The sequence below is a fragment of the Castanea sativa genome, chromosome 1 (genome assembly GCF_040712315.1).
Source record: "Castanea sativa cultivar Marrone di Chiusa Pesio chromosome 1, ASM4071231v1".
NCBI classification, from domain to species: domain Eukaryota; kingdom Viridiplantae; phylum Streptophyta; class Magnoliopsida; order Fagales; family Fagaceae; genus Castanea; species Castanea sativa.
Window position 1 is genome coordinate 38,837,626 of NC_134013.1, and position 24,949 is coordinate 38,862,574.

Below are 24,949 nucleotides of genomic sequence, written 5' to 3' on the forward strand. Positions count from 1 at the left end.
AATTAATACATGTCAGCGATAAGGATGGCTCGGGGTCCACAGAACACATGGACTTGTTTTCTTTCTTTTTTTTCCTTTTCCTTTTTCTTTTTTTAATTCTCAAAACATATTACTTCGTTAAACTAAAATGGAAGCCATACAATTTACATCATTTAGCACTTGATCCACAATCATAGGTGGGGTATCCTCCACCCATATTACTAAGTCATGTACAAACTTGGCATGTCTTGCCAGAATATGAGCCGCGAAGTTACAGCCTCAATGAGTGTGAGACACCTCCCACACAGCAAACCAACACAGTTCCAGTCTCATGACTTCAATAACTTTTTGGACACTACTTTGAATCAGGCCTTACTCACATAATGAGCTGACCGCTGTTGAGGTCTAAAAAATCATGATAAATGGCCCAAAGAAATGGCACATTGGGCCAACCTATGGGAAGTAAAAAATTGAGGAAAAAAGGATTAGGCTTACAAAAGAAAAAAGGATGCTAGGGCCGATGGACTTAAGGCCCAGGATCCGTGAAGAGGCAAGGTTTAGAGTCCATAAAACAAAAGGAGGAAGGAAAGCAATCAGCCCGTCAGGATCAGAGAACCCAAAGAAAGTCCAGAAGAAAGGGGCTGGGCTAGGATCCTAGAGACTACCTAGGACCTCTGGGGTGTGCAACACGGCCAAGGTGGGATTAAGACATCTCAAAGGGAAATCAAAAGGCACCAGGAATGAAAGGCAGATAGGTCATTCTCAAGCACTCAGCGATGCAACACAAAGCCAGAGGGTTTAGAGAGCAACAACTCAAAAGCAAGCAGCCGGTACGTAAGGAAACCCAGAAAAGAGACCCATGAAAGGAAATAGCTGGGGAAACCTTCGACTTGGCAGAGAAGGACTTGGCTTATTGGGAAAAATGACAAAAAAGGAGGGGCAGCTAAAAGGGGGCTAAGCCTGAAAAGAGAAGATAGAGAAAAACTTGGAGGAAGCGAAGTTAAAGGTCAGCTCCCCCAAAAGCACCTCAGAACTGAAGGTCAACAAGGCACTTTTGAAGAAAAAAAATACCAAAAGAAGAGAACTATGGGAAACAAGGAAAGAATCAATCATTAGAAGAGCTGGAACAAATAAGGGCTTTGGTACCTAGGGAGCCAAGGGGGAAGAATCAGTGGTACCCCAAAATCCTAAAGTGACACTATAAAAGGGAGAAGCAGCCAATGTTGAAAGGCAATCAGCAATAGTGAAATCATATAGAATCATTGAGAAAACTTTGTAAAACTCAAAGAAAGTAAGGAAATATCTCCCGGTATCCTAGAAACAGCCACTACAGTACATACTTGGATTCAAAAGGATTCAAACTTTGCAAGTCTTCGAGGCTTAGATAGTTATCTAAATTTGTAATTTTTGAGCTTATTTGAACTTTGTATTACGTCTTCGTGAGTACATTGTAATCCATAATTAAGAAAACTAATGGAGTATTTCTTATTGATTTGAGGACCCCGAGCAATTATTTTTGTGTTTCTTTATTAAATTTGTCTTTATTTGCTATTTTCTTGTTGATCAATACATATATTCTCGCTTGCTAGTGTATACGTATTGTAGGAGTCTTGCCTTGTGTACCACTTGGTTTGTAAACAGCCCATTTAGCTGCGATAAACCAAGTCTAGTCCCTTCAAACTACAACTAAAGGGTCCAGGGTCCTTGTTTAAGTTTGGGCCTGGATACTGTCCAAAAATTAACCTTCACATTTTGGCGACTTCACTGGGGACTGGGAAAAGAAGAGGGAAGAAGCAGTCCCTTCGCAAAGCATGGCTCCAAGAGCAAGGAACAACAAAGGTACCAATGTGCCACCTGCGACATTTGAACCAGCAAGAGAAAACGAAGTGGCCTCCAAACAGAGGAACGAGGTGCCTCTAGTAGAACAGGAGGTTGTATCAGGACAAAGGCACGCAGGACAGGAGCCAGACCCCATAGCTCAAATGACAAAGATGCTGAAGGATTTGCAGCAAGAGATTCGCCTCCTTAAAGAAGGCAGGACACAGGAAATCAGGGATAATGTTCCCTCTGTGGTCAACCAGGACAGGGCCCAACCAGAAGGAGGGTCAGCAGTAGAAGAGGGAGCCAACCCCCAGTACCTAACACTGGTAGATGTTAGTGCCTTGTTGGAGCAAGAAAGGGAAAAACTCTCAAGGATTCCTAAACAATTTTCTTGGGATCCCCATTCTCGCCTGAGCTCCGATAGTGAGTCATTCAGTAGTGTTAGTGACTGAGAACTCCAACAGATATACCAATCATCCTCTGAACCCTCTAGAACCAATACCTCTAGTGGCCAGGATGAACCTACACCATGCAAAGATAGTTGTTGTAGGAACAAAACTATCAATGTCCTCAATAAGCAAGAAGAGCTTCTTCTAGACCTAATAAAGGCAATAGAAGACCCGGTCATCAAAGCTCAGAGGCTTACCCAACTCCACCAGACCTTAGTAAAGGGAACCAGTAAACCTGAACTAAGGATCCAACAGCCCAAAGTAGATTTAGAAAAAAATCTACAATAGGTTCACCAAGTCCAAGAATGAAGTTACGGTCAGCGACCTTTAAAAGGAAGCCAAGGAGAATAAATTTGAAATTGGAACCCTAAAGCAGGAACTAACAGTTCTTAAGGTTGATTTTAATCTCCTTAGCCATAGAATCCAACAGTTGGAAAACACTTCTCATCAAGGCAATGAGGAAGGTCCCTTATTTCAGAACACTTTCTGATAATGAATAAGATGAAACAGTTAACCCTACAGCTGATGTGATCCAAGAACCATCCGGTGAGAAGTTCTTAGATACCATCAATAGGATTAACTTCCAGAAATGGCATTCCAAAGTCAGGATTGTCATTAGCAAAGATTTTGAATTCGAGGTATAGCCCTAATAGACTCAGGCGCTGATCTCAACTACATTCAAGAAGGTGTCATTCCCTCCAAGTATTTCAAAAAAACCAAAGAGCGATTAACATCTGCAAATGGCAGAAAAATACAGATTGAATTCAAACTCCCACAAGCCCATGTTTGCCAAGATGGCATATGTTTCAAGACAACATTTGTCCTTGTCGGGAACATGACAGATAAGGTCATCCTAGGAAACCCTTTCTTGTGTTTGTTATACCCTTTCACCACAGATAGTGAAGGAATCAATGCCTATCCCTTTGGCCAGTCAGTCAAGTTTGAGTTCATTAGGAGCCCTGAACCTTTGGAGGTAAGCACTCTCTAGAAAGCTTTTGTCTCCAAAACTCTTTGTACTGTCACCCTTCCGTCTCATGGTACCAATCAAGCCCAAAGTCTTGATTTTCTCACCATCCTAGATGATCAAGCTGAAAACATTCATTCATTCATTCCAGCAAATGATTCTTTTGACCCCAATCAGTCCTAGATATCATCATGCATCCATCATAAAAATATTCGCATCTCTGTATCCGTTGTTTTCAAAGATAATAGGTTTTTAAATAATTATTTGAAAATCTCAGCCAACCCAGATCTTTCTTGGCAGGATAAAGAGAAAGCAATATTTAATACCATTAATAAGTGGATAATGACTTCTTCGGCAGAGAAGAAGAACAAGGGGAAAGCAGCAGCAAGGGGCTATCCTAAAGACAAAAGACTACCAGCGGGACAGTCTTTTGTAATGCATGAAGGTGCATCCTCTAAGGAAAACCAAGGAGGATCAACATCCCTTCAAAAATTTGTCCCGGCAAAGGTGATATATTCCAGTGGTGATATGACTATTATTTTGCAGGAAGTTTTATCCAGGAAATATCAATTCAATAATGGAACCTATACAGATTTACCAGCCTCCATTAAATTTATCCTTGATAACCTTCAAATGGCCTTTACCCAAAATCGCAATAAGCTTTTCCAAAGAACCCTCAAAGCACTAGAAATCCACCTAGTTAACCTTAAGGCAGGAAATCAATCCATCCCTAGTCAACTCTTTGCCAAAGAGGATATCCATTCCATGGATAAAAAGACTATTATGGACACTGATCACGCAAGGCTTAGTCTTAAGACTCAGTCTACCTTAAGAAGTGCTATTGCCAACTTGCTTCCTGAGATACAAAATAGTATTTTAGGATCTAAGGCAATGTTTGAATCATCTGACAAATGATTTGAACATTTCAAAACATTGGTCACTACTACTTTCCCAGTTTATAGAGACATATCAGATGATACTGATGACGTCTTCGTTCAGGCAGAATGGGAAGATTTCTTTGAGAGCAGTCTCAGATTATATGAGCAAAAGCATCATTTTCCGGGACTCCTCATCAACTATGAAGATGGGTCTAATGATGTGGAATGGGATCCTAGCTGGCTCTTAACAATGTTTGAATATGGCTTCATCAGAATGATTAAGCTATCAAGCCATTTTCAGATCAACCAATTCCCACAGATCATCCAACAGGTTGTCAAATAGATCAAAAGTCCTTTTGTTTCTATCAGATGCTGGAGCACAATCCCACAGTGGGACAAAAATAATTAGATGACAGTCCAGCCTTCCACCCATCTAGTACTCATCAATGAGTACACTCACCAAGGACCTTGGTATGAAGGAAACTCTTACTTATCTTACGATGATCTACAGACTCTTGCAAATTGTTGGAGGAATTACTTCACCAATGACATCCTTGATACAGTCCAAAGCCTCTAGAAAGATTATCATCATGTAGGGAATACAGGAGGAATTTATGTGTTTACTACCAAACCTTACTCCACAGCAATCCCAGATCTCCACAAGAGGAATGGTTATATTAATCTCAGTCAATTCATCACAATGGAACCAGACTATGAGCCATTGATATACTGTGGATTATGCAACCAATATGCCACCCACCATGTGCACGACCAAAATGATGATCCTCCCTGGACTCCTTATGATGGGTATCCATCTGATGCGGCCTTCACGGATTAAACCATCTAGATAGAAATTGGATTATTTTGACTAGCACCGGTCACTACTCAGGATAAGATTCCAATCCGGTTATTATTCAAAAAGTAGCACCAGTCACTGTTTTGAATAATACTCGCACTCAGCAATTTCCCCGACAGACTACTATTCATCTAACAGTAGTAGCCATTACAGATGAACAGTACTCCGGAAAAGTAAGGGGGACAAGTCACTATTCATGAACAGTAACAGTTACTGTTCACAAACACAATCATCCAAAAGCACTGTTTGCTTTCGGTGGAAAGTGTTTTCATCTTAGTAAAAGCAATTCACCTTTCGTGATTCCAACAATCTTTAGAAGACTCCAAGGCTCCCTCAGTCTATATAAGACAGCTAAGACTCAATTCTGAAGCAGGCTCAATTCTAGGAAAAATTCCAGAATACCTTAGAGGTTCAAATTTAGGAAGAGTTCCAAAATACCTCAGCTTTGCCTCTTCTTTACAACCCAATACTTGTAATCAGATGGCACCCCTCTACACTAGTCACACCTTAAACGGTTTTCACAATTGTAAACCCATGGCCTCAGTCGGCCTTTATCTTTATTTTCTGCATATGGCCTTAGTCGGCCTTAGTTTGTAACTTACCCCCCCCTTTTGGTATCAGAGCCAAGTTGGCCCGGTCAAAGTTGTAAGTTATATTTTATTATTCAATCAAGTTGGTCGGCATTGCCGCCATAGTTATCCAAGTTATTTTGAGCATTATTATTACTTTGAATTATTTTCATGGATATATCTCACATTCCCCATATTTTGTTTTACATCTATTTTATGATAACTCTTCCATTCTCGTTCATTTATTTCTTCACCTGTTACTATTTCGTCATATATATATATATATATATATATATGGGGGTATTTTAGTATTTTAACACATATATATATACGGGTTGGGTTGGGTCTGGGTTCGGGCTGGGTTTTTGCAAAAACTAGGACCCACTTTGGGTTTTTTTTTAACCTATACCCAACCATATAATTTATCGAGCCGGGTAAAATCCGACCTATTAGGGTCAGGCTAGGTCGAGCTGGGTATCCGCGGGTTAGATATAAATTGTCATCCCTACTTCACAGAACTCAAAATTGCAATAGATCAAGAGCAATATACACACAACAAATGAAAAGATTGGAAGAACTCAAATAATCAACTTGGAAAACCAAATTAACATTTTACAGAACAAAGCTATGTCCATTAAACCAATAGAACTTTATGAAGATCTATCTACTCTCGTAACACAACAAAGTAGATATATAAATGACCAAGGTTAAAAGAAAATTTGTAAAATTACATGAAAGTCAATATCTCAACAAAAAAAAAAATCAAATAAATAAACCTTGAGTGCTTCCTAGATTCGACAGTAAGTCCAACTGCATGTGTGGCGTAGGAGACGATTGGGTGCTTCCCAAATCTAAGAGAAATCTCGAAATCCATTTTGGGAAAAAAAAAAAAGAAAACAATCCTTGAGGTCACGAAACCACTGTCACGAAAGATCTATCATTCCCTCTAGCAACGTATGTGACCGTTGATGTTAAAATGATGAGATTTGGGTTTAAGTTTGTTTTGAAATCGAAGATGTTGATGAAAGGGGGAGTTTATTGAGATGTTGTTTGGTATTGTAGGATGTATTTTTTTTTTTTAAAGTAAAAAACCGATGTGTGAATCTATTATTGGATGTGTAAAACATGAGTTTTACAATCTATCTTTATCCAATGAGGGCTCTTTCAAAAAACTATAAAAAATGTACTACATTTATTGTATTATATATAAAATTTATTTTATATTTAATAATTTTAATATATATGAAAATCTACCAGACCATACCGCATGTTATATAGCACAGTGACCAATATATTAAGAATAACACTAGAAATTTAAATTATTTTACAAACTGCTGATGTGGTGAGTGATTATTGGTAAATAAAAATGTAATATTAATGGCGAGCCTAGATGAAAACTAATAAGAGGTTAGCCGTATCAACATTTTGTAAAAATATTGTAAAATAGTTTGTGTAAAACGTAATAGTTTGTAAAAGAGAAAAATGTAATATTAATGTAGCATTACTCATTTATTAAAATAAGGTACCGCAGATATGGATTTAGGTAAAACGTACCACGCAGTGCGATATTGAATATAAGTCCAAAACTACTCCTTTATTTGAATCCAGATGTTTTATATGTGGGCAAAAAAGATATATTATATTACTAACTAGTCGCTAACCTGTGTGATGCACGAGATAGTTAAATAAAAAAATTAAAAGTACTTATTTTGCTTAAAGGTTTATGACTTAACTTAAAAAAATGTATAACTTGAAAATGCATGAAAATAAGTATTTTTTTTGTTCAATATAATGGTTTAGAAAAATTCTTTTTATTTCATATCATCAGTTCCACATAATACATTCTGGCGTGGGCTATTCTGTGGTGATGACTTCACATAATACTCAACTGCAATTAAATCTACTATCCACCACCAATCTAATCTATGTTATCTTAATAGTAGATCTACAAATTGCATTCTCCACTCTGTTTGATTTGATCTAAAATATTTTCAAATGTAAAATTTTTTACATGTAAAAAATTTTACTGTAAAATATTTTTATTGAAAACCTTTTCAAGTGTTTGGCAAGATTAGACATTTGAAAATGTAAACAACCACTTGCCACCAAATACATGCACCAACCACCCAAAATCCAAATTGGAAAAAGGAAAAAAATAAAAAATAGCCACCACAGCCCTGCTGCCACCAAAATCTAGTGACTAATCACCACCATTCACACGGCCACACCACCACAACAACAATCACCAATAGGAAGCAACAATACCAAATGAAAAGAAAAATTCCAAAATAAAAAAAATCAATGAAACCCACCCTTATTCAGCCACAATCAAAACCCACAAACCGCCACAACTATAGCAGTTCCGGCCACCAAAAACCAATTGCCAAACTCAAAACCAAACCTGAAAACACTAAACCCAGCCTACCAAAACCCATCACCGATGACCCACCCCATCATCGAGAGAGAGACACTGACACTTAGATTTCATGACGAGCCACCCCACTACCAACCTTATCATTGATTTGCACCACAAAAGGGGTAGTGATCGTCGATCTGCACCGCCCTTGCTCACGTCGGGAACATTGATGCCAAGAGTCAAAAGTCCCAAGGGATTGCTAGAGAAGGTAGAGCCATTGATGGGAGGGAGAGGAATGAAGGTGGGTTGGGTGGTGGAGAGACTAGAAGAGCGTGAGAGAGTGAGAGAGGGGCTGATCGGGACTGTTGAAGAGACAACAACAAATGTAAAATATTTTACCATTTTTTCAAGTGTAAAACATTTCACACTTATTTGCCTTGGTTGTATTGTTTGACTGAAAATATTTTACCATTGACTAAATGTTTACAGCAAAACAAACATCATAAAATATGAAAATATTTTACATCAAAACAAATGGAGCGCTCATATCCTTAGAGTTTGCCACATCATTATTATTATCTATATATATATAATATAAAACCAAATTTTTTGATTTTTTGAGAGACATACGTTAGAATTAGGATTAGAAAAATAATTGTAATTTTTTCTAATTAGACCTCACATTAGATTTTTTTTTAAAAGGACTTACTTTAGGTTTTTTTTTAAAAAACTGACGTAAAAAAAAAAATTTTAGGATTAAGGAAAAAATAGAGAGAGACTCCTGCAAGGACTCTATCACTATTTAGTTTCAAAAAAGACAACACGTTGGAATTTTTTTTAAAAGGACTCACTTTAGGTTTTTTTTAAAAAAAAGCTCATGTAAAAAAAATTAGGATTAAAGAAAAAAGAGATAGAGAATCTTGTTAGGACTCACTCACTATTTAGTTTAAAAAATTAATTTTTTTTATAAATTAAAATGATAATGTGAAAAATTGTAAAAGTTTTAGAAGTTTTGGTTATATATATATATCATATACTATATAATAAAAGTTGGGCTTTAAAGTTGTCGTTGCTCCAAGTGGCTTCACCATATTGAAGAATTTTTTTTAGATTTTTAAAATATATATTTTTCTTTTCCTATAATTTCTAAGTTTATAAAATATATCTTAAATTTCATTCTTATCAACTTTTTTTTTTTTTTTTTGTGGATAAAGTACTAGCAATTTGTGTTTTCCTATTTAATTTTTACGTAAACTTCTTTTACCTCATATCAACTACTTCCTTTTATGATTCAGGTAATTTTTACTAAATCAAAATATAGTGCACAATTCTTCTAGATATATCATATATGTAGTCCTTTTATATTAGTTGCATAATTATGTACCATATTCCATTCAATTAATTTTGGACCTATATATGATTTTTTTTTAAAATTTCTTTATAAAAACTTAATCTTTCACCATTTGCATTCATTATATAATTTAAAGTAAAAGGTTACTTTTTAAAAAAAAAAAGAGAGTAAAAGATTACTTTATTTTTATTATATATTTAATTTTAATTAATTTAAATATTTTCATTAATTTACACATTGTGTGGGGCAAAAGGATCCTGGTGGGAACGTGGGCCTTTTGGGCCTTGTTAAGGAAGGCCGACCTGACCCTGGGGTTAGAGATTGTTGGTGCTATGGGTCGGCCTATACGCCGAGGATCCGAGGATCCAGCCGAGGATGGTTTTCCCCTCGGACTGATATCAAAGAACCTGAGACTTCATGGTAAAGGTTAGGGAATGACACGGTCAAGACCAATGGTTAAAGGGAGAGAACCCTTGAATGTCCTAGAAGCGCCGATGTTGGAAGAATATCAAAGGTAAAGGCTGCTACCTCCACATTAAAGACCCTGCACCTACCACCCTGACCGCATTAATGAGGAAGTGACACTTAAACAGTGGAAGGGAAACTTCTAGTTACTGTTCAAAGGCACTAAGAAAAGAAATATCTAGGCTAAGGGAGGAATTGGGGGCAACACGTGGATAAAGTATTAAAAAGAGGAGTATTTAAGGAGGGACAGAGGACAGAAACGGGACGGAACTTTTTGTAACCTAAAAAGAAAAAGAAAAAGAGAGAGAGATATATAATATAAGAACAGCTCTCGGCTTACGTCCGAGGAGGCCTATTCACATTACTCCTTTTTTGTTTCCAAGTACTTGCAATCTTTAGTTTGTCATTTCATCCTCATACACTTCTAACCTGGGTTTCAAGCCCACACTCTACAAATTCATATTGTTTAAGGCTTATTGGGCCTGAGCCCATAACTGTTCTTGGGTCCAGGTGCAATTGTGCACTTACACACATGATTCTTGATTAAGTCATGGCTTTCACAATTTTCCACGTCAGCACAAAATTTAAAATCGAAACCTCTGAAACTTTCACAAATTTTCACGTCAGCACAATATTTAAATAAAATTTATTTTGTTTAATTTAAACTTAACTAGGAGTGAAACTCTATCTCTCTAACAAGTCCAACTTAAACTTAAACTCAAACTCATCATTATCATTTTTTTCAAATAAAATTATTTTTGCTTGATAAAAACTTACAAGGAGTGAAACTCTATCTCTCTAACAAGTCCAACTTAAACTTAAACTCAAACGTTAATAATCTATGTAAAAACAAAAATTATGATAGCACTAAAAAAAAAAGACTAACGTTGAAAAAAAAAAAGACGCACGTTGATAATTGTGGGTTTGGTTTTTGGGTTGAAATTTCTATTAATTATTTTTTTATATTATACATGACAGATAAAACATCTCTATTTTTTTGGAGAAAAATCAAATATGCAACCTATGTCTTCCAACCTAAGAAACGATAAATTTTTATTTGGTATGTTATATATAAATTTGTTGAATTTGATTTGATTCTGAAGTATAATTTGGGGATTCTACAAATTTTGAAGTTTTAAGTCTTGGAGTTTTTGGTATTTGCGTCTCTGTAGGTTGATTTTAATTCTTCACCTTAAATGATTTTATTTAGGTTCATGTGATTTTTTGTTTTCTTATTGAAAGTTATGATTTTTGGTTGATAAATTATTTGTTTGGATTAATTTCAATTAATTATTTGTTTGAATTCAACATAAAAGATAATGGAATTAGGTATTATAATTTTGATATTATTCCATATTTTGAATTGTCTATATTGTTATTACTACGAGAAATTCATATTGCTACTCAAATTTGAAACTTGGTGTGTCTTTCTCATATCATGGTCTTTGTTTATATATTTACAGTTTATATTAGTTTTGAGTGTGTATATATATAACTATTAGGAATTTTGCTTTATTAATTTAAGAACTGTAAATTATTTTGTAGGTTTCGGTAACCATGCACTTGCAACTCAATAATGTTCAATGTTACAACACTGCTAAACTATGGAAAATTATAGAAGTTAAATATTTCATCAATTATTTAAAAAAAAAAAATACTAATTAGCAAAATGCCTATTTACTCATTGTTAGATTTTTTTTTTTAGAGTCAATAATTTTTCCATGCATCACACGGGTTAAATCATTGATCTTTACTCATACAAATACAATGCATTGTTCTTATCTATATATATTAATGACTTTGATACCGATGAGCATGGACGGAGCCATTCATGGACTAGGGGGGCAATGGCTAAAAATTATATATACATGTATGTATAATATCTTATGACAACATAAAAATGGTTATAACTGATAAAAATGGTTATAACTGATAATTTATAGGTAAACATTTACACTGCAGCCTAAATACTTACATTTTTGTAATTTATGGAATTTGTTTTTGGTCATATATACAAGAAATTTATATATGATTAGCACTTCAGCTACTATATACATGTTAGCAAGTATAATGGAAAGATTTTTAAGTGCCATACATACATACATGTATATATAACTTTTAGAAATTTAAAACTTGCCATACTTTTTAAAAATATTTTATAATATACTTTTTTTGTAAAAAAAAAAACTTACATAATATTCAGTTTCAATGTAACTTAATTTTAAAAATATTTTTGCTATTTTATTAGATTTGATTATATTATCAAAAAAAATATTTTTTAAGTATTTTATATACAAGGTTTTTTATTAAGACTAAACGTCTAAAACTATGAGGAGGCTTTGTTAACTCAATTTCACTCGCATCATGTTTCTTGATTAATGGACAACCAAAAAAAAAAAAAAAAAATCCAACGAGAAAGATTGTACGTGGATGCTTGGAAAACCCATCCCCACACGCCACGTGAGCAAGCCAACTCAAAATTAAAATATCCGAATTCGAAACGTGAATACTTTTTTCACAAATTCGTTTCGCGGAAACAATATCAATAAAAGGCAAAAGCCAATTCTCCGCTCTGCTCCGCCCCCGGAAGTGGAACGACAGGACAACAGAAGCAGAAAAAGCATGAAAAACAAGTAAAACGAGAGTAACCATAAAGTTATGGGCAACAAGATCGCGCGGACGACACAAGTATCGGCGTCGGAATACTACCTACACGACCTGCCGTCGTCGTACAATCTAGTCCTGAAGGAGGTGTTGGGCCGAGGCCGGTTCTTTAAGTCCATTCTCTGCAAGCACGACGAAGGCCTAGTCCTCGTCAAGGTCTATTTCAAGCGCGGCGATTTCATCGATCTCACAGACTACGAACGCCGTCTCCTTCAGATCAAAGAGATTTTCCGTGCCCTTGACCACCCTCACGTTTGGCCTTTCCAGGTCCTAAATTCTCTCTCTCTCTAAAAATTTCTTTTCAATTCACACCTAATTATTGAAAACAGAGTTCTGCTGCTTACTTCAGTTTGGATTAGATAATTGGAATTGTAGGATTTTTATTTTTAAAAAAAAAAGGTTTTGGAGGTTGAGCTGTGAAGAATTTTGAAATATTATTAGCAGCATTATTGTTTGAAACTCAAAATGGTAGTGTTCTATTGCAGTTTTGGCAAGAAACAGATAAAGCAGCTTATCTATTGAGGCAATACTTCTTCAATAATTTGCATGATCGATTAAGTACTCGGCCGTTCCTCAGTCTCGTCGAGAAGAAGTGGTTGGCTTTTCAGGTTTTTTTTTTTTCCCTCACACTCAAACATTGCATTCTAAGTGTTTATGTGGGTTCGGTTAGCTCAATGTCCTTGAATAAGGGACCTGGGATTGAATGCCGCCTACGCCAAAAAAGAACTGATTGGTTTGTGTGTGTGTATATATATATATATATATATGTATTTATTATAAATAACGAAATTGTATTAATCAAAAGTCCAGGTACACCGGGGGTGTACATGGATAACAGTACGCCAAACACATAAATTACAAAGATCAAGCATTTCTAAAAAATTAGAACAAGGAAAAAGATTAAAGGAAGAACTCCACTCCAGCAAGGTGTGAAGAAGAAGAGATTTAAATTCTGAAATAGACCGTTCCTTCCCTTCGAAACATCTTGAGTTCCGTGCATATATATATATATATGTATATATATAAATTTTTAATGGATCCAATTCGTCTCAGCAATTTTATTTCCTTGGGTGTGCAGTTACTTCTTGCTGTTAAACAGAGCCATGAGAAAGGAGTTTGCCATGGTGAGTTGTTTGTTGAAGGAATCCACATGAAGTACAATGTTATGTTGTTTTCGTGATCATATGTTAGTTTTATATCTGTTAATTTTGTTTATCGTCATAGGTGACATTAAGTGTGAGAATGTGCTGGTCACTTCTTGGAATTGGCTTTACCTTGCTGACTTTGCATCCTTCAAACCAACTTACATTCCCTATGATGACCCTTCGGATTTCTCCTTTTTCTTTGACACTGGAGGAAGAAGACTTTGTTATCTTGCACCTGAGGTTGGTTCTTATTCATTTATGTTTGTACTCATTCTGTGTTGTTTTGCTCCTCAAAATGCTATATGCTGATTGATTTTTGACTTGATACTATGATTCATGTTCAGTCACTTGTAATGACTAATGAGCCATCATCTATGATTGTCATATGCTGTGGTTTAGCAACTTTGTATGGCTTTATTGTTATGTCTCTTTTTATTTTGATATATTGCTGCTTGATAAAACTAAGGTGGTATTACTTTTGAGTGTATGGTTTTCTTTGAAGAAAGAGGGTTAAAGAGATAAAGGAGACAACTATGCTTATTAAAATAAAAAAGAAAAGGACATAAATGAGAGAAGGAAGAATGAAATAAAGAGAAAAGAGAAATACAGGCCCCGTTTGTTTCGAAAAAAACATTTTCTGGAAAACGTCTTCCGATGTTTACAGTTTAGGAAAACATGGTCAACGAAAAACTATGCCTTTTTGTATCAAAATAAGAGCAGAAAATATTTGCAGAATCACAACGGTTAAAATAACCCTTCTCTCTCTCTCTCTCTCTCTCTCTTCCCCCTCCCCCCATTAATTTGAAGTCCTTTGTCTCTCTGCCTCCCCCATCTCCTTTGGTCCTCCTTTGTCAAGGGTTAAAATAAGGGGGGGAGGGGGAAGAGAGAGAGAGAGGCCCATTCTATCACGACTCTCTCTCTCTCTAATATCTCTCATCACAGAGGCCCCACGCTGATCTGTGGAATTTGAAAATCAATTTGTTTAACTTTTTGCCAAAGGAAATATCACTCTGCATGTTCCTAATAATTTGTGTAGTTTGTTTTGGGTATGTTGGTTTTTGGATCTGGGTGTTGAGTTGTTGAATATAATTGTGGGGTTTTTCTTTGAGTGTAAATTTTATGCAGGACTGGTTTTTTGTGTTGGTTCGGTGAGTGTAAATTTACTAAAGAACCAATTTGATTGTGTTATTAGTATTTAGAATTGCAAGAAAATATTATTGATTTGCTATGTGTGCCAAATATTGAAAAATGTTTTCTAACTCATTTTTAAGGTTGCAACCAAATAGGAAAACAAGTTAGTTTTTCAAACTTATGTTTCAAGAACACTAGTTGTTTTTCAAAAAAACATTTTCTGCCAAAACAAATGGATCATTATACAATAAAACAATTTAGGGCTGGGGGGTCCTAAAGGTATAAGACAAGGTTGAGAAAAAGAGAAAAAACTCTTCTTCAAATTTCTATCAATTGTCATCCATTTATCCTTTTTTTTTTTGGTCACAATAAAGTGTTATTTATTGGCTTAATAAATCCCTAGATACATAAATAAGCCACGTAGAATGCCAACTGATATATCAAGTTAATAGGATATTTTTTTTTTATAGTAAAAAAAGATTATTTGGATCATTATACTATTTGTTGAAATACCTAGAAATTCTAAAAAGGGGAAAATTATAGAAACTTGAATAAGGCACTACAGCCATATGATGAAAACTTTCAAAAATAATAACCATAAAAGAAAAGAAAAGAAGATTATATTATAACTCAATTTACTTCTGTAGGTCCCATTTGATTGTGTGTTAGGTTGGATCCAATTGCAAGATCAGGTTGTCTTTCTGATGTTGGCATTTTATAGAAACTTGTTTGTGTTAGTGCAATTAATTGCTGTTTGCTGGCAGTCATTTTGCTAATTTCCTGTAATAGAAGTTTGCCAATGAAGTTTTATCCAGTCTTCAATTCTGAATAAGATGATCGGATAATTGATGGTTTCCAATCTTGCTCAATTTTCAGAGATTTTATGAGCATGGAGGTGAGATGCAGGTTGCACAAGATGCACCTTTAAGGCCATCTATGGATATTTTTGCTGTAGGGTGAGAATTCTCTGTCTTGAGCATCTCTACAATTTTTGAAAATTTCAATTTTGACAGCAGAAGAAATGCTGAGATCACAAATGTAAACTTTTATTATTAGATATATCAATGTAAAATTTATTGAGAAAGTTATACATATCCATGAATTTGCTTGTAGCATAAGGTTATTTATTTATAGTAGGTGAATTAAATGTCAATAGTGATTACAAGCAGTTATAATAATATCTGTATATATAATTGGAATAGAACATTTTTAATGTCCACATTTTTATACTTCCAAAATTAACCCTATTACTGAATTGAAAGTGATTTAACAATAAGTCAGATTAAGGAAACAAAGTTAAATTGAGAAATTTAAAATTATTCACCAAATTCTCCTCCCAGTAACAACCTCACACGGATGCCTGCATAAATAAGCAACATTCTCAAAATAAAATAATGGATAGAAATTTTTTTTTTTTTTTTTGAGAAAAAGGTAAAAGTAATAGTAAAAACAAATTCGAATTTCATAAATTAGGGCACACGTTTTACACTTAAACTGTAACTGCTTGCAGTTACGACTTAGAATTGAAAAAGAAGAGCCTTTGAACTCACGCGAAGTGTGTGTGAAAGCCTACAATGATGAACTTGCAGCTTAATAATAATGGTATAGTAATCACCTTCTTACCTTCTCGCATTCAGAGGTTGAGCTTGATGAGCAAGCATTTATATGTATTTGATAATGAAAGCTTATAATGACTGTTAGAGAGTTGCACTAGATTTCTTGTTTGAAAATTTTCTTACCACTAGTTAGGATAAACTAAAACACAACTATTTTTTTTGGTTCCACAAGTTTCATTCACTTCTTCTTTATTGGGGGGATGGGAGTTTTCCTTTGTGTCTCTATTTCTTCAACATTACAAAATAGGAGATTTGGATGGCTGTTCTTACAATTTACACACTAATGAATGAAGTTTATTTTTGTTTTGGCCACATGAATGCGAAAATGATATATCCTGTTTTTTCAGATCTTTTTCTTGGTGTGAATAACATGAGATCTTCCACTCTTCTCTCTCTCTCTTTTCTGAGCTGCACTTATCGAATTACTATTTCAGGTGTGTCATTGCAGAGCTTTTCCTTGAGGGTCAACCACCATTTGAACTCTCCCAACTTCTTGCTTATCGCAGAGGTCAATATGATCCTAGCCAACATCTTGAGAAGGTACTCTCTCTCTCTCTCCCCCCTTGTCTAATTTATACTTTATTTTGGAGCCATAATTTTTTATTTTATATTATCATGTTGTACCTCTAGCCTCAACCTTTATTTTTTAGCCTTGCCTTCATTCTAATATTGCATTAGAGTTGATCAATGTCACTCCTTACTGGTGTCTGTATATCTATGGTCATGTTTCTCTTACCTTCTTTATGTTGTTTGCCCTTCATGCTCAATGATTAGCCATTTGTTGTCTGTGCAGATCCCTGATTCTGGAATCCGCAAGATGATACTACATATGATTCAGCTGGAACCAGAGTCACGACTTTCTGCTGAAAGCTACCTGCAGGAATATGCGGATGTTGTGTTTCCAAGCTACTTCTCGCCGTTCCTGCATAATTTCTACTGCTACTGGAATCCTCTTCATTCTGATATGAGGGTAAACAACTATTAAATATAACATGTAAAATGAATTTTAAGATCTCAACCTTTTGCTACTTATTGCAACTCACATATGGTGCCCTTGCTTCCATGTAATTATTATATGTAGGTTGCATTGTGCCAGAGAGTTTTCCCAGAGATACTTAAGCAAATGATGGACACCAGGTCATCTGAGGAGACTGGTAGTGGACTCTGTACACCTTCTAACAGTACTAGTGGTAAGCTGTCGCAAGAGATGGTTGCAAAACAAAATGTCAATTTGACAAAGGACTCATTTAGAAAGAGAGAGGAGACAGAGAAAGGCTTAACTCGTGATCAATTTGAACTTCTTGGTGATCTCAATACGCTGCTCAGGGATGTTAAACAGAATAACCATTACCCTGGTGCCAAGCTGATGCTTGAGGATGCGCCCAATTCTTTGTTGTCCCAAAATCTTAAAACTTGTGGGATGCAATCTTCCGGTGACCTGCTTCAGACTATGTCCAATGCATTTAGGAGAAATGATCATCCCTTTCTGAAAAAGATTACGATGAACAATTTGAATACGTTGATGTCTGAGTATGACAGCCAATCAGATACCTTTGGAATGCCCTTTTTACCATTGCCTGAAGATAGTATGAGATGTGAGGGTATGGTTCTGATTGCCTCTCTTCTTTGCTCCTGCATACGAAACGTCAAGTTACCTCATTTGAGGAGGGCAGCTGTACTCTTACTCAAGTCTTCTGCACTATATATTGATGATGAAGATCGGTTGCAGCGAGTGCTTCCATATGTTATTGCAATGCTTTCAGATCAAGCAGCAATTGTTCGTTGTGCTTCCTTGGAGACTTTGTGCGATATTCTGCCTTTAGTTCGAGATTTCCCCCCAAGTGATGCAAAAATTTTTCCAGAGTACATTCTTCCAATGCTTTCCATGCTTCCTGATGATCCAGAGGAAAGTGTGAGGATATGTTATGCCAGCAATATTGCTAAGCTGGCACTAACTGCTTATGGTTTCTTGATTCACTCAATAAGCATGAGTGAGGCAGGGGTTCTTGATGAATTGACATTAACAGAGAAGCCATTGGCATCGTCTAATGAGGCATCTGGACGACTACAAAGGATAAATAGCGATGCACAATTAGCACAGCTGAGGAAGTCCATTGCAGAGGTCGTTCAAGAACTAGTTATGGGTCCAAAGCAGACACCAAATATCAGGAGAGCGCTCCTTCGGGACATTGGCAATCTATGCTGCTTCTTTGGCCAGAGGCAAAGTAATGACTTTCTGTTGCCCATCCTACCTGCCTTTCTAAATGATCGAGATGAGCAACTACGGGCAGTTTTCTATGGGCAAATTGTGTACGTATGCTTCTTTGTAGGCCAAAGAAGTGTGGAGGAATATCTTTTACCTTACATTGAGCAGGCTTTAAGTGATGCAACAGAAGCTGTAATTGTTAATGCTTTGGATTGCTTGGCCATTCTATGTAGAAGTGGTTTCTTGCGGAAGAGGATACTACTTGAGATGATAGAGCGTGCCTTTCCGTTGTTATGTTATCCCAGTCAATGGGTACGAAGGTCGGCCGTCACTTTCATTGCTGCTAGCAGTGAGACCTTAGGTGCAGTAGATTCCTATGTTTTCCTTGCTCCACTTATTCGGCCTTTCCTCCGTAGACAACCAGCATCTTTGGCTTCTGACAAGGCTCTCCTTTTATGTTTAAACCCTCCAGTTGCAAGACAAGTGTGTTATCAAGTTTTAGAAAATGCCAGGAGTTCAGATATGTTGGAGAGACAAAGAAAAATTTGGTATAATTCATCACCTCATTCTAAACAGTGGGAAAGCATGGATATACTCAAGAGAGGGTCAGGGAAGAGCTGGCCCAATAATCAACAAAGTCCTGATGGTCTAAAACCTGTAGGCAATGCATTGCAACAGCCAGAACTGACTGAATCTGATGATGGTGAGGCTAATTCTAGAGGCATGGGAAATTTTATGAGTAATGCTTGTAGCACAGTTGATGTTCGAGATCCCCTATCCTCAGAAAAGTTGAAATTTTCAGGCTTTATGTCACCACAGGTTAGTGGTGTGAGTAGTTTTATATGTGATAAATCATCAGAAGGCATACCGCTGTACTCCTTTAGCTTGGACAGGCGGGCGGTTGGAATTCCTCCTGCTGGGTCTGATTCTCCATTACAAGTAGATTCCCCAGGATTTGGTTCATCATCAATGCCTTGGATGGATCCTGTAAATAAATCATTTAGCTTGGCTAGTTCAGTTCCAGCACCTAAGCTTGTTTCAGGCTCATACAGCATCAGCAGCGGCTCAAAACAGTTCCACAGAGTGGTACATGAACCAGAAGGCAGAGAAAATGATCAAGTGGCTTATGTCAATAGCAAATTTCAAGAGATTGGATCATCTAGCATAATAAAAGGCAGTTCTATTACTGTGGAAGATGCCTCCACTTCAACTGATCTAACAGGATTGCCAACTTTTGCACGAACATCATCAATTCCAGATTCAGGTTGGAGGCCAAGAGGGGTGCTAGTTGCGCACCTCCAGGAGCATCGTTCCGCGGTTAATGATATAGCCATATCAACTGATCATAGTTTTTTTGTGAGTGCATCTGATGATTCCACTGTCAAGGTTTGGGATTCAAGAAAATTGGAAAAGGACATCTCATTTAGGTCGAGGCTAACTTATCACTTGGAGGGAAGCCGAGCACTGTGCAGTGCAATGCTTCGGGGCTCTGCTCAAGTTGTTGTTGGAGCATGTGATGGCACGATACATATGTTTTCTGTTGATTACATTTCTAGAGGCCTTGGTAATGTTGTTGAGAAGTACTCTGGTATTGCTGACATAAAAAAGAAGGATATCAAGGAAGGTGCTATACTCAGCCTTCTTAACTACTCTGCTGATAGTAGTTTCAGTCAGATGGTTATGTTTAGCACACAAAATTGCGGGATCCATCTGTGGGATACAAGAAAAAACTCCAGCTCATGGACATTAAAAGCAACTCCGGAGGAGGGCTATGTGTCTTCTTTGGTAACAGATCCTTGTGGGAATTGGTTTGTTTCAGGATCTTCAAGAGGTGTGCTTACACTTTGGGATCTGAGGTTCCTTATACCTGTGAATTCATGGCAGTATTCTCTTCCATGCCCCATTGAGAAGATGTGTCTCTTTGTACCTCCTCCAAATTCCTCTGCATCTACTACTGCAAGACCCCTTATTTATGTTGCTGCTGGTTGCAATGAAGTTTCTCTTTGGAATGCAGAAAATGGGAGCTGCCACCAGGTACATGGGCTTTATTTCTAATAATTGTTTATTAAAAAAAAGTGTGATTGCATTGCATGAGTCAGGAGTTCCCATAATCTCCTATAGGGGCTCACATGGTAACTATAGAACAAATCTGTTTCTCCCCCAACCAAAAAAGAAAAAGAGAATGAAAGATTCAAGTAAAGATAAAAGCAATAGTGTAGTTTTGGTGGAAAAGCTAAGTTGAATTGTTGGAGATCTCAAGTTCAACCAAAATTGATTGATAATATCCTGTATGCTTTCTCTAGGAGGGAGCATGGATTCCCCCCAAAAAGTGAATCATCAATACATAGTCCATCTTTTCTTCAACTATTTTGAGTAGTTGGTAATTCCATATAAACTAAAATTTGCCAACTCTTCACAAGTCTGGGACTAGAGTCCTTTACTCATTGAATTTACTTCAGTGACCTTGTTAAGTTACAAGTGGATATGCTAAAAGGCAGTAATTTTGGCAAGATAAAGAAGATGAGCATAGCATGTGCAACCTCCTTGACTTAATAATTGTGTGAAGTTTTACTTAAAAATAATGTACGAATGACAAAGTTGACTATATATTGATGGAACTATGAAGTACCTCTTGCTTTAAGGATGATGAAGGTGCATATTCATGTTTCATTATAGGGGCTCTTGGTTTTCACTGCTTATAGTGGCGTAAAATACTCTGGATTACTATCTATTGTATTATTGACTTATTGATTTGATCAATCTTTACCTAGTTAAATTTGGTTTTCACAATATTCAACTTTTGTTTTAGGTACTGCGGGTGGCAAACTATGATAGTGATGCGGAAATGTATGATGGGCCTTGGGCCTTGGCTAGACCATCTAGTAAGTCAAATTCTAGACCAGATCTCAGACGAAATGTTAATCCGAGGTACCGAGTTGATGAGCTGAATGAACCTCCCCCTCGTCTTCCTGGTATCCGTTCATTGCTTCCCTTACCTGGGGGTGATTTGTTAACTGGTGGTACTGACTTGAAGATACGTCGATGGGATCATCACAGGTTTGTAAATAACTTCTGATCTTCTTCGTTTTCATGAGATTTCTGTGATTGAATTGACTTTTATTGTTGATGTTACAGTCCTGACCGAAGTTACTGTATCTGTGGGCCGAACTTGAATGGAGTTGGGAATGATGATTTCTATGAAGCAAGATCGAGTTTTGGTGTGCAAGTTGTGCAGGTAAGTTTTATGTTTCTGTTCAATTGTGTAATGAAATTAATATTTGACTAATATGGTATGTTTCCTTTTTCGGATTTAGGAAATAGCTTGTGCTTTGCCTCTTTTTTTTGGGCCAGAATCTAGTCAAACTTTTTTATTTGCATCTCCACCCTATGATTCTCTTATCGTCCTACCTTCTAGGTGCCTGTTTTATGACAATTGTGAATCAAACTATGCTCATTTCTTGTGAAGTGTTTGTTGCTTTCAATTCCTTAACTTGTTTATCAGGAAATTGAAAGTTTTCTTAATTTTATGCAACTCATGAAATTATAGCTTGTGATGCTAAACTTAGTGCTTTTCTTTGGGTATATAGGAGACAAGGAGACGACCGCTAACTAGTAAGTTGACAGCAAAAGCAGTTCTTGCAGCAGCTGCCACCGACTCTGCTGGTTGCCATCGTGACTCCGTTCTCTCTCTAGCTTCTGTCAAGTTGAATCAGAGATTTTTAATATCGAGCTGTAGAGATGGGGCTGTCAAGGTTTGGAAGTAAATGACTTAAGCACACATAGTGAGTTTTTGTACATATTTAGAGCCAATGCTAGTTGAAATTGTACATTGTATTCTAAGACTAAAAGCATGGATTCTCTTGCATATAATTCAAATTATACCTGTCTGATTTGTATATCATGTAGGATTAGTTAGCAGTTTTTGTTGTTTGACGACGGCTTTCTTTTGTTGTTATGATATTTTAATTTAAATGCTTCAAGTTAAAATGGTGTCATTATCAGCTTCCGTAAGATATTTATCCTGATTCAATTTTACCTTTTGCTTTTATATGGAAAGTTCAATTGCCATGATATCTCCTGGTCTGTTGACTTGAGCTTTGTTTATCTTAGTAATCTGAGAAATTATGGATTGTCTAAATTACAATGCTGTGCTTCCTTCCTTCATTAAAAAAAAAAAATTATAGCATTTGGAAAGATGGGGTTTGCATGATATTCTTTATTGGCATATAAGTATGCAAGACCACAGTTTTGACCTGGAAAAAATTATACATTGAATTGCCATGTTGGAGATGTGCTTTAACCTTAGGGTTTGGCGTAGTTACTTGTCTGCCTAAGACAATTACTTTTTTTTTTTTGATTAGTAAGAAAGATGTATATTCAAAAAACTACTCTATGCAAAGAAGCACAAAGCATAAAGATTATAGAAAAGAGAGAAAAGCAAAAACAAAGAAAAGAAACTAATTACAAAGAAAAAGAGAACTGAGAAACAAAGGGAGAGATTCACTAGATGTGAGTCTCCAAGCCCTAGACCAATAAAAAAGGGAACTTGTAAAGAAGGTAAGCAACTGGTCATCGGATCTAAAGTCCTCAAAAGTCCGCCGGTTGCGTTCCCTCCAAATACACCATATCAAACACAACGGAACTAAATTCCAAATGTTAAATGAATGCATCCCCAACCAATTCCACCAATCAAAAATGAAATTTGCAACTGATCTTGAGAGAACCCATGAAATCTCAAAAGTTCTAAAGACAAAACTCCACAAACAATGAGCCTTTTCACAATGTAGCAACAAATGATCCGCTATCTCCCCACATCAGTGACACATGATGCACCAGTTAACGAAATCAAAACCTCTTCTTTGCAAATTATCACCTGTGAGAATTCTATCCCAAACTACTGGCCAAACAAAGAAAGAGACACATCGGAGTGCCTTAACTTTCCAAATACCTTTCCAGGGAAAAACAATGGAAGAAGAACCATGCAACTTATGAAAAAATGAACGGATATTGAAATTCCCATTCTTCATCAACTTCCATCTCATATGATCACCATCATCCGTTGAAGGTAAATTTTCTGCCATGAAACGAAAGAAATCATCCACCAATACCACCTCCCAATCATTAGGACCCTGAATGAAATTAACATCCCAACTTCTCCTATCCCGAGCTCCTTGCCTTATCAAAGAAGAGTCAACAGAGGCTGCTTTGTTAGTAGCAAAATTGTATAAGACCGGAAAAGCCAAATGGAGAGGAAGATCCCCACACCACCAATCTGTCCAAAATTTCACTCTATTCTCCACCCCAACCCTAAACTGGATGTTTTTGCTAAAAGCATCCCAACCCATGCGGATACTTCTCCACAAGCCACACATGTGGACACCTCTTCCCAACTTGGAAGTCCACCCCCCCACCCCATTCTTCCCCAAATTTAGCAGCTACAACCCTCCTCCAAAGCTAAGTCTCCTCGACCCCAAAATGCCAAAGCCATTTTCCTTGTAAGGCTTTATTGAAGGTGGTCAGTTTCCTAACCCCTAAAAAAAAAGAAGAAAAAGAAAAAAAGAAGAAGAAAAGCTTTGTGGTTTTAGAAACTATTAAGAGAATGTTTGAAATTTTGAGCTCCTATATTTATATATTTTGATTTTTAGAACTTAAGAAACTCCTATTATGGTTTTTGTTTTGCTATTTCTTGCCAGTTTCTGTCTGTCTCTTATTTAATAGGTGGTTTTTTATGCAACTCTTTCAAAAGAAGACATTAGAATGGGAATATATATTGTGCCCAAAGTTGAGCAATGTGTTTTGTTCCCAATGTAGGAGATGCATCTTTTTGGAAGTGTGTGCCTGTTGTAAGAAGGGGGACCTTGAGAATTTTGAGCCACTCTTGTTGGCCTTTTGCTTTGGCCGTGTCATCTGTGGGATTAATAATATGTGAACGGTCAAATAATCTCCATAAAGCTAGTTAAGTTGGAGAAAATGGGCTTTTGCCCTTTTTATTTTTATTTTTAAATATCTAACAAAATGCCCCGTGTGAAATTATTTAGGGAAATGCCCCTGTTTTGAAACTCGATTTTCTAAAGATCAAGTCCCAATTTAGAACTCGAATTTTGGACAATCGAGTTATAGCAAACTGAAAAAAAAAAAAAAAAAATTGTGGAACTTGAGTTCCATTCAAGGAACTTGAGTTCCATGAACTCGAGTTCCATTCAAAGAACTTGAGTTCATGAACTCGAGTTCCAGAAAAGTGTTTTTTTTTCTCTAAGTCCAATTTTGCTATAACTCGATTGTCCAAAAATCAACTTTTACATTTGAAACTCGATTTTCTAAAAATTGAGTTTCAAAACAGGTGCATTTCCCTAAATAGTTTAAGAAATGGGGCAAAATGCGGAAAAGTTTTTTTGAAAGGGATAAAACCCCATTTTGGCCTGGTTAAATTTTCTTAAGGTTTCAAGTAAAAGTAGCCTAAGATCTTTTTCTTTTTCTTTTAAATATAAGTTATTTTGGT

At 36.3% G+C, this 24,949-nt stretch overlaps 1 protein-coding gene across 1 annotated transcript; it reads left to right on the forward strand.

Moving 5' to 3' along the window:
• Window positions 1-12,198: 12,198 nt before the first annotated feature.
• LOC142613041 (serine/threonine-protein kinase VPS15) lies at window positions 12,199-22,437 on the forward strand. The gene is made up of 11 exons (XM_075785225.1): window positions 12,199-12,619; window positions 12,838-12,960; window positions 13,431-13,476; window positions 13,577-13,737; window positions 15,505-15,584; window positions 16,679-16,784; window positions 17,038-17,214; window positions 17,326-20,484; window positions 21,260-21,507; window positions 21,586-21,685; window positions 22,038-22,437. Exons 1-11 carry the CDS (start codon window positions 12,347-12,349, stop codon window positions 22,212-22,214), a joined length of 4,650 nt encoding a protein of 1,549 aa, XP_075641340.1. The 5' UTR covers window positions 12,199-12,346; the 3' UTR covers window positions 22,215-22,437.
• The last annotated feature ends 2,512 nt before the right edge of the window (window positions 22,438-24,949 follow it).